Source organism: Malus domestica, chromosome 01, assembly GCF_042453785.1.
Source record: "Malus domestica chromosome 01, GDT2T_hap1".
NCBI classification, from domain to species: domain Eukaryota; kingdom Viridiplantae; phylum Streptophyta; class Magnoliopsida; order Rosales; family Rosaceae; genus Malus; species Malus domestica.
Window position 1 is genome coordinate 27,805,401 of NC_091661.1, and position 19,120 is coordinate 27,824,520.

Here is a 19,120-nt window from a genome sequence, read left to right on the forward strand (position 1 = left end):
GGAAGAAAAACTCTCTCAATTTCCAACGTGACCAACACCCCCCCCCCCCCTCTCCTATTATTTTAATTGTTGTCAAATTAGGTTGTGCAACTTCATATTTTATTTAATAAAGAAGGGGTGTATTACTCAACCAATATTTTTATACCATATATGTTTGACACCTTTTATTTATTTATTTTTAAATTCACTATAAATTCAAACAGTCTTTCAAAAATATTTTGTAAGTACTGCGAACTCATAACTGGAACTTTCATATCATAACATCCAATTCACTAAAATACTAAAACAAAAATTCTAATATTTTTATGTGTTATATGTTAAATAATAAACACAAATTCTCAATACAATTTTTTAGAGTAAATAGACACTTATTTATATCATATATAATGAATTTACTTAAATCCGTCTAGTCCACCTAACCCTGTCTAGGTGTATAGACGCTAGCTTCAGCCTGCCACCCAACTAACGTCTAGCGTACCACTCAATATTAAAATCCTGAATCTGCCACTGCCCTCCACTAATGTAAATTAATATAACACTCCCCTTTTTTTCAAAATATATCTATATATATACACACGCGAACGAAAGTAGACTGTGTGAAAACAAAGGGGAATATAAACACATTTTGGCCATATACACATTTTACTATGAATGCATCCAAAAATAGATATTTTCTTCCTTTGTTTTAAAATTTTGCAGTGAAGCCACTTAGTACTACTACGGTCTAGCTGTATTTATCTTCACTTATAAATAAGAAATCTTACATTCGATTCTCACCAAAGGCGAATTTGAATCACATTATTATGATTAGTCTAGCGGTATTCCTTTTCACTTATAAGTGAGAGATTTTACGTTCAATTCTAACCAAAGGCTAATTTAAACCACATTATTATGGTTAGCCTAATATGAGGTTTAACTCATTGTCATATCTCCTTAACATAGATATTATTATTTCTTCAAAAAAAAATGTTGTGAGAACTCTTGGCCCAGACAATTAGAACCGAGAAAATTTTGCACAAGTTTGGGCTAAAAATCACCACTAGGGAGGCCCAATTTGGGAATGGAAACATTAGTGAAAACCCTCGCTATTTCCGAAACCTATATAAACTCCCAGGTTTTAGTAGAAAAAACGGGAGAGGAAAGGAGGAGATTGGTCCAATTTGACATTGAGTACTGAGGATTTCTTCAATCTGAACGAGTCTCTTTTTCTCGGTTTCTCCATTTTCTAAGGTTGTATTTGACTACTTAATGATATGGTTTTGGCTGATGAGAAAAACTTGGCAAAGTTTAGAAAATATTTGAATGTTGTGATTTCCATTGCATTTCTCTCCAACCCCTGAAAGTGAAACTTAAGATTTGAAGATACTATTTTGCTCGTATTCTATGGAGGAGGAAGCGGTCCGAGTTATGCGGTTCTCGCAGCGGTACGTTCTACCGCCAGCATCCTTCTATTGTGCAGATCACTCATCCCCCGCGCCCTGATAAGGCTCGCCAATCGGGCTACAGGCCGAGCAGGTAATGAAATTCTTCATCTCTGAGATTGTACATATGAAATGCTTCATTTTGTCTTGCTTTCAATTGCTTTGCAGTGATGTTAAACATACATGTTGTATATCTTTTCAATGGTTTTTCAATTATGGTTTATTCAGTGACAATGGTAACTCGACGTATAGACTGATTCTGGTGGTTGGATACTTGATTTTTTCAGTGCGTAGGAAACACGGCCCGGTTTCAACCATTTGGTTTGGTATTTTTGAGTATTTGGAGTTTTAGTTGTAAATGGTTAAGCACGTCGATTCATTCGGCCGCTAGAGTATTCTTCCTCTGTCATACTGACACAGTTATACGAAAAATCAAGAAGTCTACTATCTTGCATGCTAAGGGTGGAAGATAATGGTATTCTTTATCCCCCACGACTGGGTTGGAATTCTACCTGCTGTGCTTTTCAGATTTTGTGACTAAAGTTTACCTCTGTGCAGGCCTATGTTGTTTACTGTGTACGTGTGAGTCGCGGTGGACATAAGCGACCAGTTGCTATATTGTGTATGGTAAACCCACAAACCAGTTCGTCACTCAATTGGAATTACAACGGAGCAAGCGCTGTTGCAGAGGAGTGCGCTGGCAGGAAACTAGGCGTCCTCACAGTTCTCAACTCTTACTAGGTTAATGAGGTATTCACAACATGCTGATTAGGGTTTGCACAAAGTGTTCCTCTTCTCGTTGACAAAATCATGTTGTTTTGTTGTGATATATGTGACGGGTGACATTGATCAGTCCCTAACTGAACGGAACAGGCAACCGATGCTTGTACATTCCAAATGTTTGATATTATAGTATCTTTTACTTATATTCAGAATATTGTCACGTAGTGTTACTAATTTACTTATTAAGACATGATTAAACAACATAGTTGATATGTCACACTTCAAAGTACATTAATAAAAACAAACAAAACAACTATACTTGTTAGATTATGAGTTAAATCGTAACATAACGTGACAGCTGGTATAAATCGAAAAATTACCCCTTTTACCGTTTTCCTTGTAGGATTCAACATACAAATATTATGAGGTAATCTTGGTTGATGTTGCCCACAACCCAAGGATAAGTTGGATCTGCAATCCGGTTCACAAGCACAGGGAGCTTCGCGGACTCACTTCTGCTGGAAAGAAGTGCAGAGGCTTGAATGGCAAGGGACACTTGCACCACAAGGCACGGCCATCGAGGAGGGCAAATTGGAAGAAGAACAACACCGGATCTCTTCCACGCTATCGTTGATTGTACTGACTTTTCTAGTTTATATTCGGTTTTAGGCATTGAAAGAGAACCTGTCGAGTTTTGCTATTGGTAAACTAGCTCTGAACTATTTATCCTACGAATGCTTAAATAAGTTGGTTTTTGCCCCTTCTATAAGTTCCTTTTATTTGTGCTTAGGCTAGCTCCCATCGCAACCAAAAAAAAATCTGACAAGAAAATGCTAATAGCTTTTGTGATTGACCCAACATGTTAAGACATTGTTAAGAAGTATTTTTTAGCCATTTGTGTAGATACCAAATGGTTTGGGCTCGGAATGGATGAATCTGTTCATCTCTATAATTGAGATAGAGTCACCAACACACATAAATCTCATCTTTATTAAAGAGATGGTATAAATGGAGATCAAATTTTCAGCAACCATTTTGTATGTCCTCTATCATTAATTGACACGTATTAAGAAACTTAACTTTACTTAACTTTGTTGTCATAAAAGTAACATGTGTCAATCAATAATAGAGGTCACACACAAAATGAGTGCAGAAGATTCGAACTCTTATAAATATGGTAAAAGTAGCAATTTTGTGTGGAGAAAGGATGTGAAATCGTAAAATCGCAAGTGAAGTGACGCTGTATCCCCATCCGCTAGGCAATCATTTTCTTCATCTCCACCAACATTTGCCACACAAAATGTCAAAAACCAAAACATTTTCTGTTGACCAAACTTAACAAGAAAACAAATATCAATTATGAATTCTTTGCTAATAGGGATTTGTTTAATTAGTGTGAAAATATTGTAGAAATACGATTATAATTAAGAGAAGTGAACGTTTTAACTTTCAACTCAAATGAGCAAAAAGTTTTACCCTTACGCGTTTAATCATAATTAAACCTAACGACTTAAATGCTTTTTTTGGACGCTAATTAGTGAGATGCATGCGGAGGAAAATTTTGCATGTAAGTTTAGGAAAAGGGTTAGGTGAAAGTCTTGGGATTTGTCAAAAAAAAAAAGTCTTGGGATGAAAATTGAGCAGATAGCCAGTAGCAAGCAAGCTAGGTTGATGAGGATGGAGCCTTAGCGAGAAGAATTAAAGAAGAAATTGTGATGATTCATTGGACTCCCACGGGCACGTTGGTTGTCCTCCAATGTCTCCAGAAATGACCAACAATGGTAATTATAAGCTTTGAAAGCTTGGCCAGAAAAGTGGTGCAAAAGAGAAAGATGAAACTTATGATTAAGATGCAGACTAGGGTTTTAGACAAGTATCCAACAAACACATATGAGTATAAAGTGAAGTTCATCTTCCAAAAGGAAATGATGGTGGTTTTTGGGGTTTTCCTTGGGAGGTTGAATTTCCTCCACAGTTTTCATAGCATTTAGTCTTTGATGTGCTTCGAAAGGCAGGAAAGCATAAGTATGAAACAATGCATTTTAAAGAGAAGGTAGGCGTGGGGAGGATAAGAAACACTCTATGATCACCAAACGTAATTTTGCCCGTGAATAATCTAAAATCTGTAACAATACACAGAAAATGTTATCAAGCTCAACTCTTTTTCTAATGTTTTTCCTAACTATTTCACACAAGATGGGTATGAGGGGATTACGGTGGAAACTTGAAAAACTGTTAGCATTGAGATAACACCAGGATCCCCCTTGACATCATCGTGTGATTCATCAACATTATGAATCAAACCCAAAACATGTTGTATGGAATACAAACCTAAAATTCGTTATCAACCACTGGGTCACCCCGTGGTGGTTCTTGTTAAGCTTAAGTTGGATTCAACATAAAAATACCTCCTTCAAGAAAACTTGTTTGATGTATGAAAATGAAGCGGATAACCATGAACGCACATCCAATGATATGTAATTTGGGCAGCTTCCCAAAACCGTCCCTCACAGTTAGCAATTTCCCCTACCTTTTCTATCCCTTTGCTTTAGAAGGTCTTATAAATCATTTTGCTTGTCTATCTCTACACATACTCTCGAAATAACTGGCGGTGCTCTCAAGTCTTAACCTATCTTAATCTATACAGCATCTTTTGTTTTTGTTTTTTTCCCTTCTAAACAGAAACACCAAATGATAGAGCATGGCATGTAAATGCAATGATAATATGGGACCCTTTTTTTGTAATGTTGTTGAAATTCACTTAGACCACAAAGATTCACACATATATATATTTAAAGGTTTTCAAATGGGTGATTATTACAAAAGCTAATCGATCACATGGATCCATATTAATTATCTTAACTTTATAAATTAATCTCCCATAAAGCTAAACGACAAGATTTTGTCCAGCTTACAACTAATTAACCCTTTTCCCCCTTTCTTAATTATATAACTTGCATTGTGATCCAAGTCAATTGACCTCTATTTTTACCAATTCCTTAATCTTCATAGAATTAAAAAATTAGCATTTTGTCACTAGTAAACATTAATTTCAAAACAGTATCATAAGCAGACAAGTTACTTATATTTTTACTACAAGCAATATTATTATTCTAATTTCTTAACTAGACTAAAAGGAAGTGAAAGAGTTTGAAACCGGTGCATAGTAAATTGAAGAAAAATATCTTATTTAACGAGAGATTTTTCAAAATAGTCGGAACACGAGGTGATACGTCACATGTCACTTTAGCACTAATGGAGATCAGAAAGCCATGCATATGTCTTGCTATTTAGCACTAAGGTGAACTCCATTAGCACGCCCAAAAGGGCCATGCATGTGTCAAATTAACCATCACAAAACGTCACTTAATTAGACACCAACATGGAGAGAAAGATAATTAACTAAGGGTAATGGGTTTGAAGCAGTTGTTAATTAGTCCTATTCTTTTCCCTCCTGAAAGGTGAACCACTTTTGGGTATGATTCACAAGCAAATTAACGATATACATTGGTATGGGGGCATATATATATATATGTGTGTGTGTGTGTGTGTCTCGTTTCTAAGAATTTAGGAAAAGGTCAAGACCTCATCTTCAAAACATAAAAGACAAGGAATATATAATAAAGTTTTAATTAAGAAGGGGAAAATAATTAGGAAGACGAACTTAACTTATGTACTCAAAAGTCGATTAAGGGCTTCCTTCTAATCAACAGAGTTGTATTGCATTTGCATGTCCACGTCTTAATGGGGGGAGGGCAAAATTGTATTTATATATGATCGGCAGGTGGTGTGGTGGTTCTAGTGCTCACTGTACGTTGAGATATATTAGCTTTTAGCTCCAAATCTTGACTTAAGAGGATGGAGATCTTCTCACATGCTGATCATGTCACTCTCCTTCAAACCCTAATAATTCTGTTCTCCACTAATTACAAAGTGCATGATATTATGTGAAGAAAAACCCACACAAAGAGGATACACTAAAAGGGGAAAAGGTCGTTCACAAATTTAATTACGAAAGGGCAAGAAAAGGACGAAATGCGAGAGGAGGGAGGCGACTTGCAGTCACTGAGTGTGAACAGTTGAACAGTGACTGGGACTCCAACTCGCCCAGTGTTGGTTTCTGCAGAAGAATGAAGTGGGGTCCTTCTTTTACTCTCGCTTAATCTTATTCTATTTTCATTTTGTTGAGAACACGGTCCAATAAACCAAGTATCATTGGGGTTTCTATATCTGCTTTGGTTTGAGCCATGCTGGTTTGTATTGTAAACGCCTGATGCGTACAGAGTTTTAGGGCAGAAACGAACTTTCATGTACATTTGGGGCCTTTGGCATGTGCACAGAGGTTAGTGGCTCAGTTTTTCCGTTGACTTGGAGCTTAGTTGTTTGAAAATTCAAATTAATCTTTAATAACACAATTTAAAACAAGGGAGATTAGAGACATCAAATTTGTGTCTGTTTAGACTTTAGCGTAGATTTTAGTATATGTTTCGGTATATTTTATCTAACGAAACTTTGAGCCGTTAATTGTTTCTAGACTATATGGATCTAACAACCAAAAGTGTCATTGTATGTTACATAGTGGTGGATCCTATCAATTGGTAGACAAAGGGAGATAATTGGTGACCAAATAGTATCGTACGGATCTTCAGGGAGAGGTACACAAGCAACAGTAGTGCTTTATTCATCCATGCAGGTATAAGTATATATACAGTAAGATTCAGGACAAATATCAATAGGGGCTATTCAAAGCTAACCACGTGACAATAATAACTCTCTCGAGTGTGTCTAGCCACATAATACAATAACATGAAAGCAACATGCATCAAGTAAGAACAAAGGTTTTTTCGTTAGAATTTTTTATTTAGTAGCAACTGCTGGTATTACGCGAAATCTCAGTTTTTCATTGTTGTTTTGCCCTAGTTACTGTGGCAATTTAATCCGTGGAGCGTCTCGTGGGTAGATCGAAGAAAGATTTACCTGTCACGGCAGTATATTCCCATGTGAGATGAGTGACGTAAAAGCATGGAATATCATATACCTCCGGGACAGGTCAGTTTTCTGCTCCGGTAGGCCTTAAAACTAACAACCAGCAGGTAGGCCTTAAAACTAACAACCAGCAGAAACAGCAAGATAACAACGTTCGGTAGCTTGTTATTTTCGAAACTCGTTTTAAGTATGTACGATTGTACGAGCACGACTGCTAGAATTCGATTTATCGAAAATACAAGATGGAACAGTCACGTTGAACATGCAAATATTGACAAATAATTCTGAAGTCACCTGCTGACTGTAACTGTTCATCACTTTCTCGAATATACGGATTTCGACTCTGCCTTTTTCGTCATGGAAATGCATATTATCATCATCCATCAAATTCCATTAAAAAAAACAAAACAAAAAGAAGAAATTAAAAAATGGAAAAAGCAGAGGGAGGGAGAAGGAAGGGGAAAAGGGAGAGAAGCGTCGGAGAAAAAGAAAAGTGGGCGGAGCAGGAGGAGCAACCGTTATAGGAATTGAGATGAAATCACGCGTTGGCGTGGGAGGGGGCAAAAGGAGCCTTCTCGCCCATCATGCCTCTTCATGCCACATGTCTCTTGTACCATGCCGAGCCCTACTGTGGTGGTAGGGTCACCTCCGTCACGCCTCGTACCCTCCCTCTACCCTAATAACGCATGCACTTCATACGTTCCTTTCTCATATTTACCCTCTTTTTTATTTATTTTGTATTTCTAATTTTATTATAGTTGCATTTTGCACCATGTAGATTAGTCTATGTCATTTCAAAAATCTGGCAAAAAGACATTTTGTTTTCTACAAACGATAGCATTAAAGGGTGAATCAAATATAAGATATCGACTGCAAGAATAAATGTTTTACTTTTTAACCACTTGAGTTACAAGTTTCTTGTCAAGAAGACAAAGAATGTGTAAAATTACAAAGTGTTACATCATCGGTCCGTATCAAGTTAACTACTATATTTTTTTGGGAGTTTTAACGAAAAGCTCACGGTACTGTTCACTTTAACGAAAAACCACATTTTTACACTAAAAAGTCAAATCTGGTACTATTCACTTTACCCTTTATTTTATCTTTATCATTAAAACTCAAAGTTTTCAAGCCATTTTCATTATTTTTCCTTATTTTTTTCTGCACTTATTTGAGACGTTTTGTGTTAGCCATTTTTTATATCTCTTCAATATGTAGGAGGTTATATTTACTACTCATATTATATATAACATTAATATGTGAATCTACGTGACATCGATATGACGTTAGTAAAAGCAAACGTTGGGCTCCCAAAGTGCTAAGAATAACAATTAATATAAGAGTTTACCTAACAACATTGTCACTTAGTGGTATTTCTTTTTATTTGTGAGTGAAAGGTCTTAGGTTCGATTTTCACTAAAGACAAATTTGAACCACATTATTGTCAGTCCATTGTGAAACTAGTTCACCTCTCCCCCTTAGTGTGGATAATATTGTTTGTTAAAAAAAAAACAACAACAACAACAGCATCAAACATATTTTGTTCAATTTTTAAGCAATAAGGACCAAAAGGTAATTGATCACAAACTACATGATGTAAAGTGTAATTTCCTCTTTATTTTGTTCATATTGCAACGACAAACCTGCAAAGTCCACTACTCTCAACTAGACAAGACGACAAGTGAAGGGTATGAAGGAGACAAAGTGGTTCTGGACCCCACTATAGCACTTCTTACATTCTCTTATAGTGGGCCCCACGTGGCCACCCTCACCGTTCCCATGGGCCCACCTACCCTGACCTGGTATTTTTAACTTCTAGGGTTCGGTTGTGTGTTATTTTAACATTTTAAAGGGTCTAAAGGTAAAACTACAAGATAAGAAATGCATGGAAAGAATAAGAACACCATAAGACGTCCCTTTCAAATTCCTCATCTTTCTTTGAGGGGTGGATAATTAGACAGCTTCGCATTAGGGTTACGGATAAACTGGCTCTGATTATTGATTATATACTTTGAGATTCCAAGGATGCTTCTTTTGTAGTGTAACACGTAGATACATGTTGAAGAAAATAACACAGTTGAGGGTCTAAGCAGGTCTGTCAATTTCTTGGACGATCATTAATTTGATATAAAAGGACATGGATATAACAAGTTTTGAGTTAACCATTGACAAGTCATTGATTAAGAATTCATTAACAATTTCTAATTGTTATCGATGTTGGAGAACAATTTAGAAACAGAAATAACAGAAATACAGAACTTGAAATATTTATACTTTATTACTCAAAAATACTTACAATACAGAATGATACACAACGACTACAGAAAATTAAATATGAGAATATCAAAAGTACTAACTTGATTACAGAAGGTAGAGGCTAGCGTAAAAGCTATGTCCTTCGAACAGTAATTCCGTCCCACTCTTGTGCTTGTGGTTCTACAACGTCTGCTCGACCAGGATACAACTACCTAATCCTACAACCCGCACTGGATTATAGAATTCTAGCGAATTGCTTTGTGTGTTTACTCTCTCTGGAAAGTTTGTACGGAAGAAAAGGAAGAAGAAAGGATGATTGATGATGAACTGAGGACTCCAGTTATATAGGCTCTTTCATACCTCTTCAAATACCTTTTTGATGTATCTGAAGCTTTACAACTCTTTACAAAAGGTTGTATCTTTAATCAAAACGTTTTTAATTAATTTAATTAAAAACTTAATTCGAAATTAAAACTAATTGATCAGATTAATTTTAATTCTTAGGCCCCAAGTGCCCCAAGGCCCTTGTCTTGATTAATTAATATTAATATTATGGTATAATCATCAAGCCCAATCCACAGAAATGGTGGCCCAAGCCTCAATTCTCATTCCAAGTGGTCCAACACATAACTAATATTGTAGAAGACAAAAAGTATATAAAGGTACTTTGGAATATTGTTTTCACCAATGTGGGACAAGAGTCTCAAAACTTCCAACAATCGAATCACAAGTTAAGAACATGTTAAAATAACGGATATGACACATAAACAACACGAATACGACTCGTTTGTCAGGTCTATACATTAGGCATGACAATTTCTTTAACGACTCATCAATTCGACACAAAACGATACAACGACATGTTAACGAATCATATCGTTATCAAATTAACTATAAAGAATTCGTTGATATGACATGATTTATTAAAATAACTAATATAATACGAAAATGACATAAACAAAATAAACACGATTCATTTATTAAGTCTAGATCTGAGGCACTCAGCACGCGCAGTTGAAAAGGCATGCATAAAGCAAGTATTCTTATGATTTGAACTCTTCGGTCTCCATTGTACCATCATGGAAGACGACTATACAGAATATGACAATATGTACGTTCTCGTTTCCTCTAAGACTGAAAAAATTACCCCTTTAATTTAATTCTGTTGTTTTATCTTTTACTTTATATTCTTTTATTTTAACCTTTTCTTAATTGGGTAAACATTTGGCTCGTTTTCTTTGATTGTTTGTTTGTTTTCCATTATTTTATGTGACATTCTTATAGAATTTGGAGAAAAAGAGACTTCCAAATTGGCAAAGAAAGGAGAGGGACAGCTGACGAAAGCTTTACTTGTAGTTCTTGAACCACGCAACTGTGCGTATTGGTTCCCACTGCTGCCTCTGAGTCTGAGTAACTAAAACATATGTTTTTGTTTCTAGCTAGTTAACCAACTAATTGTTTTATTTGGATGCTAACAATTTGTGTGATATTCACATACGCGAAATACTAAGATTCTTAAAGCGGAATTTTTTGTAAATTTTCTGCAACTTTATAATTTAGGGTTAAGTCCCGTACCAATATTTATAAAATATTGTGTGAAAAATATAAGGTAATAGAGATTTTATTCATATCCTGCTTTTGACAATACAGATAATACAATATGAAGAGTTAAGACTGATTGGTATTTAAATAGAGAATTGTTATTAGCACTTTAAAATCTCATTTGGCACTCAAAATTTTCTATAATTAGAAAGAAAAATACACTTGTGAGGAGTGTATAATAAAATTTTTGGAGTGCTAATAACAGTTCCCTTTAAATAAATCTATCTATATTATTCTATAAATATCTAAGTTTGTTAATATTTTAAAGGGAGCTTTACTTATAGGGATAAAAATAGAATATACGTTTTATAGAATTTCACTAGTTTTAAATCATTTCAACCAGAGATAGAAGTTTAAACCCTAACAAACCTAGCCAAATCTACAAATTAAACCCATCTATAAAAACTTCAAATGTATTTAAGATCCGTAAAAATTAATTTATGCACTTCTACAAAATCAATTTCAAAATTCTAAAGATCATTTCAAAATTTCAGCTCTTCGGCAAGATCACTTCTAAATACTATGTCCTATTTAAACTACTGTTAAGCCTTTCAGAGTTCCAATAAATATCGTCGACAATCGCGTAAGCAATCAACCAAAAAGCTGTTGGGTGTAAGTATTAGCCATAGCCTGGATCCAAATGAATAATATAATGAGGGAAGATGATTGTGTTTCAAGCTTTACTCAATCGTAATACAATACTTTAAACAAAGCTTAACCATACAAAGTAAATCCCCATCATTCCTTGTTAACATTTATCGAAGTCAAATTAAGTAGGAAAAAAAATAATAGAAGTAGCTCAAAACAAAACCAGTATATCCTGCATATAAAATTAATCGACACTAATCGACAAATGTAGATCTTATGATCTTTATTCAAATAATTAATCTATAAGAAATGTTAAGGAGACTTTCTCAAAGATAGAACTCTTTATGAATTCCCTGTAACCTCACAGTTTAATGTCAATTCCCGTACCATAACTATGAGACAAGATGAAAGAAAAATAAGAAGTGAAAAAGAGTCCATAGAGAATCGATAAAGAGTCTTACTTTTGAAAGAATTCACACCAATTCCTCTCAATCTAATTAGCATCCTATAATTTATTCCTAGAATCCTAGTGGGTCGACTGTCCCTGCCAAAAGAGAAGAAAGAAAAATAAGAAATGGTTTTGTTGGGGAATTTTCTTGAATTTCAAAAACCCGCGCCAACTTGTTTCATATGTTATTGCGTATTCTGTAAATCACACTCAAAGTGTCATAGTGGCATGTGACGTGAAATATGACAAACCACACTTATGATGCGCCTTATGCCGTATAAAATTTCTTTGTTTCTTTAAATACAGATGTATTGATAAACGATTTTAATTACTTAAGATACAAGTAAGTTTGATAAAAAAAAACATTATTCGTGATCAATTTACTTTTTTATAATACCATATTTTTGTACGAAAGTACAAATAACATTCTCAGTTCACTAGTATTATTCACATTTGTACACCGCATGTCATATACCCAAAGTTTAAAAAATTTGAATGCCAACTTGTAACATTTTTAATTATGACAAGGGAACGGAAAAACTGATTTGAACGGTAAGTTTGGGCTAGTCGCGATGAATAGTGTTTTACAGATTTTAGTAATCGATTTAGGTCCATGATATTTTTCTGCAAAGGGGACGATGAAAAGAATGTAACTTCTTCGCGACATAAGATGAATTTTGGCATTTTACCAAGGTAAACGACTTTTAAGTTTTAAGAATGATATTGAAACTTTTGTAATTTCCTGTTTTATTTCCTTTTGCATTTAGGGTTTTTCTAAGACTATATAAACAACTTTAGTGTCGTATTTTTAATTATCTTTCGTTCAATATAATTTAGAAAACGAGAGTTTTTCTTCTTATTTATGGTATTCGTGTAGTTTACAAATGATCGATAATCGTCTATAAGTGGATTTTGTGAAGTCATCTTAATTTTATCCCACCCACAAACTAAGAATTTTTTCGAACTTAAATCCAAGTAACATATTTCATATATGACTCACATGCATAACGAGTTTGACATGTAATTATAAATTATAACTCACATTATGTCCATCACTCCAAATTCCCACCCTCAATGTCATTAACTTAAACAAGAAATTATCCAATAATTGACATGAAATGTTGGGAATAATGGAAAAGAAAAAGAAGAAAAGAAAAGGGAATGGGAGAAAATGTTTAAAAAAACGGAAGGTGAATATGGTGGGAAATTGGGATGACTTTCTTGGATCCTGTGAGGGGCATTTGTCACTGCTAACATTTGCCAGTTTGTTAGGCACAAAGATAAAGGGTACCCTAAGGAATGATGAAAAGTAGAACAAAAAGAAAAGGGAAAAAAAAATGAAATATCCGAATAAAACCGAAAGTATTAGGATTTATATGATACATCAGACAAAGGTAGAATACCCAAACAAACAGAAAATTCTAGAGAGAGAAAATCAGCCATTGAAATTGAAATCCAAAGCTTCTATTAGTAGAGAGAGAGAAGAAGGGAGGAGGAGAAGTATGTATTTCTTTGCTTCTTTCTCTCTCTGGTTTCTCTCACTAGGATTTGAAGCCCACCAGGAACTCCCACTGAAGCAAAAAACCTAATGATGATGATGATGAAAAACCCTCTGCACCCAGCAGCACTCCTGAAAAGCACTTCTCTCATGAGCAGAAGCAGCCATCAAGACCTCCCTTCCCTTAAATTTCCCAACAATCTCTACTTCTCACTCTCACCCAGCACCTTCCCCACACCCCCAAAACCATGAAAGTACCTTCCTTTTCCTCCTCCTCCTTCCCTCTCTCTCTCCTCTTCTTCTTCTCTCTCCAAACCTCCATAACTCTCTGCTCTTCTTCCTCTAATTCTTCTGTGTCCTTCCAGCTCATTGCTCTGCTCTCCCTCAAATCCTCCCTCAAAGACCCTCTCTCCTCCTTCCACGATTGGGTTTCCCCCAATTCCCACCCAAACGGCGGCGTCTCCGGTTGGTGTTCGTGGTCCGGCGTCAAATGCCAACCCGACACCTCCCAAGTCGTTTCCCTCGACCTCTCCCGCCGCAACCTCTCCGGCCAAATCCCACCACAAATCCGCCACCTTTCTTCCCTAATCCACCTCAATTTGAGCGGCAACGCCTTCAACGGCCCTCTCCAGCCCGCCATGTTCGAGCTCGACAACCTCAGGATCCTCGACATCAGCCACAACGACTTCAAGTCGGATTTCCCGCCCGGGATTTCGAAGCTCAGGTTTTTAAGAGTCTTTACCGCTTACAGTAACAGCTTCACTGGCCCATTGCCTCAAGAATTCGTCAAGCTCCGCTACCTCGAGCAGCTCAACCTCGGTGGAAGTTACTTCGATGGTAAAATCCCAGAAGGGTACGGAACATTCCCCAAGTTAAAATTGCTCTACCTCGCCGGAAATGCACTCAACGGTTCAATTCCGCCGCAATTGGGTTCCTTATCGGAGCTGACTCGGATGGAGATCGGGTACAACGAGTATTCAGGTGGGTTTCCTATAGAACTCGGAATGCTGTCAAATCTCACGTACTTGGACGTCTCCAACGCCTTTCTCTCCGGCGCTCTCCCGCCGGAGCTTGGCAACTTAACCATGCTTGACACATTGCTGCTCTTCAAGAACCGATTTTCAGGCTTTATCCCAGCAACTATCGGCCTCTTACAGAGACTGAAGACACTCGACTTGTCGGATAATCAGCTTTCCGGCTCAATCCCGCCGGGAATTGGTACATTGAAAGAGCTGACCATGATAAGCTTGATGAACAACTTTCTCGTCGGAGAAATCCCGGAAAAAATCGGAGAGCTGCCCAACTTAGAAAACCTCCTCCTCTGGAACAATTCGCTGACGGGTCTCCTTCCCCAGGGCTTAGGATTCAGCGGGAAGCTCCTGCGAGTCGATGTCTCCTCCAATTCTCTCACCGGCCCGATCCCGCCAAATCTCTGCGACGGCAACAAGCTCCAAAAGCTCATACTTTTCTCCAACCGGTTCACCGACCCTCTTCCCAAAACCTTAGCAAACTGCACTTCTCTGTTCAGACTCCGAATCCAGAACAACCAAATCAACGGGTCGGTTCCGACGGGTTTCGGGTTATTACCCAATCTAACCTACGTCGATTTCAGCGGCAACAATTTCACAGGCACGATCCCGGAAGATCTCGGCAATGCCGAAGCTCTCAGTTACTTGAACATTTCGCTGAACCCATTGCACTCAGTCCTTCCGTCAAACATCTGGCGCGCACCAAATCTGCAGATCTTCTCTGCTAGCTCCGGCCACCTCACAGGAAAAATCCCCGACTTCATCGGCTGCCAAAGCCTGTACAAGATCGAACTTCAACGTAACGACTTTAACGGCTCGATCCCATGGGACATCGGGCACTGCGAGAAGCTTCTCAGCTTGAATCTAAGCCGCAATTCTCTCACCGGCATTATCCCATGGGAAATCTCCGCTTTGCCCTCCATCACCGACCTCGACCTCTCCCGGAACTTTCTCTCCGGCACGATCCCGTCCAACTTCGAGAACTGTAGCACGTTGGAGAGCTTCAACGTTTCGTTTAATTTGTTGACCGGTCCGATCCCCGCGTCCGGTTCCATTTTCCCGAATCTCCATCCGTCGTCGTTTTTGGGGAATAAAGGATTATGTGGCGGCGTTTTGGGGAAGCCCTGTGACACCTTGTCGGCCGGAGCCATGGAGGTTCGCGGCCACGAGCAGCCGAAGAAGACGGCGGGCGCGATAGTGTGGATCATGGCGGCTGCTTTCGGTATCGGGCTTTTTGTTCTCATCGCTGGCACCCGCTGCTTCCGCGCGAATTACAGCCGCCGGATGGACGAGAGTCAGCAGATTGGACCGTGGAAATTAACCGCTTTCCAGCGGTTAAATTTCACGGCGGATGATGTGTTGGAGTGTTTGGAGATGAGCGATAAGATTATAGGGATGGGGTCCACGGGGACGGTTTATAGGGCGGAAATGCCAGGTGGCGAGTTCATAGCCGTTAAGAAGCTGTGGGGAAAACAGAAGGAGAACAATAGTGATCTGATCCGACGGCGGAGAGGGGTCCTGGCTGAGGTGGACGTGTTGGGGAACGTGAGGCACAGGAATATAGTAAGGTTGTTAGGGTGCTGCTGCAACAGAGACATCACTATGCTGCTCTACGAGTACATGCCCAACGGGAATTTGGATGATTTGTTGCATGGCAAAAACAAGGCGCAGAATTTGGGTGCGGATTGGGTCACGAGGTACAAGATCGCCCTCGGCGTGGCGCAGGGGATTTGTTACCTGCACCACGACTGTAACCCCGTGATCGTGCACCGTGATCTTAAGCCGAGTAATATCTTGTTGGATAGTGAGATGGAGGCCAGAGTGGCGGATTTTGGGGTGGCTAAGTTGATCCAAAGCGATGAGTCCATGTCCGTCATTGCCGGCTCCTATGGCTACATTGCTCCAGGTGCGTTGATTCCTCAATCTCCATTTCTCATATTGTCTTAATTTATGAACGATCATCATGAGTAAGGATATTATGCATTTATAGAAATGATTCAAAATTTTTAACTGATTTTTATTTGTGCATATTATTCGTATAATGTTTGACCTCTAGCATAAGTTGGTGAAATAATGCTTGGTTTTGTTGAAAATTCGTTTTGTTGGGTGACGAAATCTAAATTACCGAATGTGTTAGGGTTAATCTACCAAAGGAATGTTTTATCTCCAAAAGCAAGGGTCACCTACCAAATCCCAAATTGTAACATTAGTACATAATCCAAATGGAATACTATTATTGGTCGGTCCAATTGGTCAAAAAGGGTAGCAATTTTGTTTTTTTCTTTTGGATCCTTTATCTACACAACTATGATGAAGTTCATACAATGGTCGGGTCCCCGTACATATAAAATACAAGTCACATTACTTCACGTTACATCAATATACAAAGGAAAAGGTCAAAAAAGAAGTTGACATTATTTGAAATAGATGGCCACCACACCAACTTTCGGGCCATGCTATTTATCTTCGATTTAAATGTGGTTAATTAACCTACGTGGCGGAATATCATGATGAATATGACATTTTTGTCGATAGGCGAGCTTTGATGTAATGGAAAAATTGTTCTTTTGTGATCGAAAAATCACATGTTCGAGTCGTGAAAACAGTCTATTTGCAAAACAAGAATAAGACTGCTTACAATAGACGTTCTCCTCGACTCTATCAAAGTGGAAAACCTTGTTAGCTTAGACTCTTTATGTGACATTTTTGTTGAGCGTACTGCATTTTGAATTCAAATCTTCTCTCTTTTGTTTAGAGTAGCATAACTTACGTAGCACTATCGTTCGTAATTGAAAAAAAATGTGAGTTAACTTTGTTATTGTTTTATTTTTGCAGAATATGCTTATACCCTACAAGTGGATGAAAAGAGTGACATATACAGTTATGGTGTGGTGTTGATGGAGATTTTAAGCGGGAAAAGATCGGTGGACGCCGAGTTCGGAGATGGGAACAGCATAGTGGATTGGGTTAGGTCGAAGATCAAGACGAAGGACGGGATCAACGATATTTTGGACAAGAATGCCGGGGCGGGTTGTGCGCCGGTGAGGGAGGAGATGATGCAGATGCTTAGGATTGCTTTGCTCTGCACGAGCCGGAACCCGGCGGACCGGCCGTCGATGAGGGACGTGGTGTTGATGCTGCTTGAGGCCAAGCCCAAGAGGAAGGTCCTAGGCAATGTTGGGCATGGTCACAATGGGAGTGGTTGTGCTGAATATCATGAGATTCCCTTGCCTCAGAAGCCGTCGGTGGAATGTTAATAGGATCAATTAGTCACTTCTAAATGCCTTTGAAGGGTTTTTACTTTTTTTGGGGTTTTTTTTTTTACTTTTTATTTTATTTTTGAAATGGTGGGGGATTGGTATAGGAGAAGCGATTTCTTGTTTTACTTCGATTTCAATGGAATTTTCTCAAGTGTTAGTGCTATGTTCTTATGGTTTTGGTTGTGGACTTATGTGTATATATACGTATTGGTGCATGAGTTCCAAGTGGTGGAAGAATATTAAATCCCCCTCTCATTTGTTTTGTAGATACAATTTCGTTAAATCGGAATACGACAAATTTTTACCAACACACATAGCAACGCTGTCACATCCCGGCCCGGGGCGGATCACTTCCCGGGTCCGCTCCACCACCGTAGCACGATATTGTCCGCTTTGGGCTTACCATTCCCTCACGGTTTTGTTTTTGAGAACTTCGGCTAATTCCTTATTTCACATGTTATATTGATGCATCCTTATTCTGTTATTGACGCTTATAGCATGGCATACTTTCTGGTTTTTGATAAAGATTAGTGATTTGAGATATTTGAAGAATTATATGCATATTATGTTATTTTCTGGGAAAGTATACAGGTTTTACAGTGATGGGTTAGAAATGTTATTAAATGAAATATTTTCGATAAACTTTGTTTTACTGACCCACTCAACTTTGTTTTGCACCCCTCCAGGTTCAAGATAGCAGAGCTTTGGTGGCCACGAGGAATCCAACGGTGTTCTGACAGAATTCACAAAAGTAGGACTCACCATTGGGTGTTACATTTTAGTAATTGTATCTTTAAAGCTTCCGAATTGTGTAAATGGTAACGTCACTCTCACGTGACGGCCAGCATGCCCTCCTTCGGGACGGGGTGTGTCAAAAGCACGTTGTTTAAATTTAGCATTCAGATTGAATAAATGAAATAAAAATAAATCAAGGATAAAATAAATGAAGATGTACATAAGGAAAAAAAAAACATAGTGATGGGTTTGAGCTATAGAAACAATTTCTTTGCAAAACAAGGATAATGATGCGTAAGATAGACATTTCTCCCTCCCCCGATACTCGCAAAGCAGGGAGCCTTGTTGGTTTGGGGTCGTCTTTTTTATTTCTCTCGTTCGTACTAGACCTGACAATTTCTTACACGACTTGTTAACACGACACTTAAACGGCACAAAAATAACGGGTTTCGGGTCAACACAATAAATAATCGGATCATTATCGAGTAACATGATAAGAACCCGTTAATAACAGGTCCTTAACAGGTTTACATGAGGGTGACACACGGGTAACCCATTTCGACACGTTAAAAAGA

At 38.0% G+C, this 19,120-nt stretch overlaps 1 protein-coding gene and 1 long non-coding RNA gene across 3 annotated transcripts; both read left to right on the forward strand.

The window, feature by feature from the left end:
* The first annotated feature begins 1,131 nt into the window (after positions 1-1,131).
* Positions 1,132-2,913, forward strand: LOC114826417 (uncharacterized). Of its 2 annotated transcripts, XR_011581109.1 has the most exons (4): positions 1,132-1,515; positions 1,709-1,896; positions 1,980-2,171; positions 2,548-2,913. It is a non-coding gene; the product is annotated as an uncharacterized lncRNA (long non-coding RNA). The 2 variants fall into 2 exon arrangements; XR_011581108.1 differs by lacking the exon at positions 1,709-1,896.
* Positions 2,914-13,378: 10,465 nt separating this feature from the next.
* On the forward strand, positions 13,379-17,973 carry LOC103439225 (leucine-rich repeat receptor-like protein kinase TDR). The gene is made up of 2 exons (XM_008377771.4): positions 13,379-16,456; positions 17,386-17,973. The coding sequence occupies exons 1-2, from the start codon at positions 13,771-13,773 to the stop codon at positions 17,805-17,807; spliced, it is 3,108 nt and encodes a 1,035-aa protein (XP_008375993.2). The 5' UTR covers positions 13,379-13,770; the 3' UTR covers positions 17,808-17,973.
* The last annotated feature ends 1,147 nt before the right edge of the window (positions 17,974-19,120 follow it).

Excerpts from the sequence above, each read along its gene's own strand:
- LOC103439225 (XM_008377771.4), top strand. The coding sequence starts at position 13,771 with ATGAAAGTACCTTCCTTTTCCTCCTCCTCCTTCCCTCTCTCTCTCCTC. Across the intron at positions 16,457-17,385 it reads CTATGGCTACATTGCTCCAG|AATATGCTTATACCCTACAA; the intron begins GTGCGTTGATTC and ends TTATTTTTGCAG.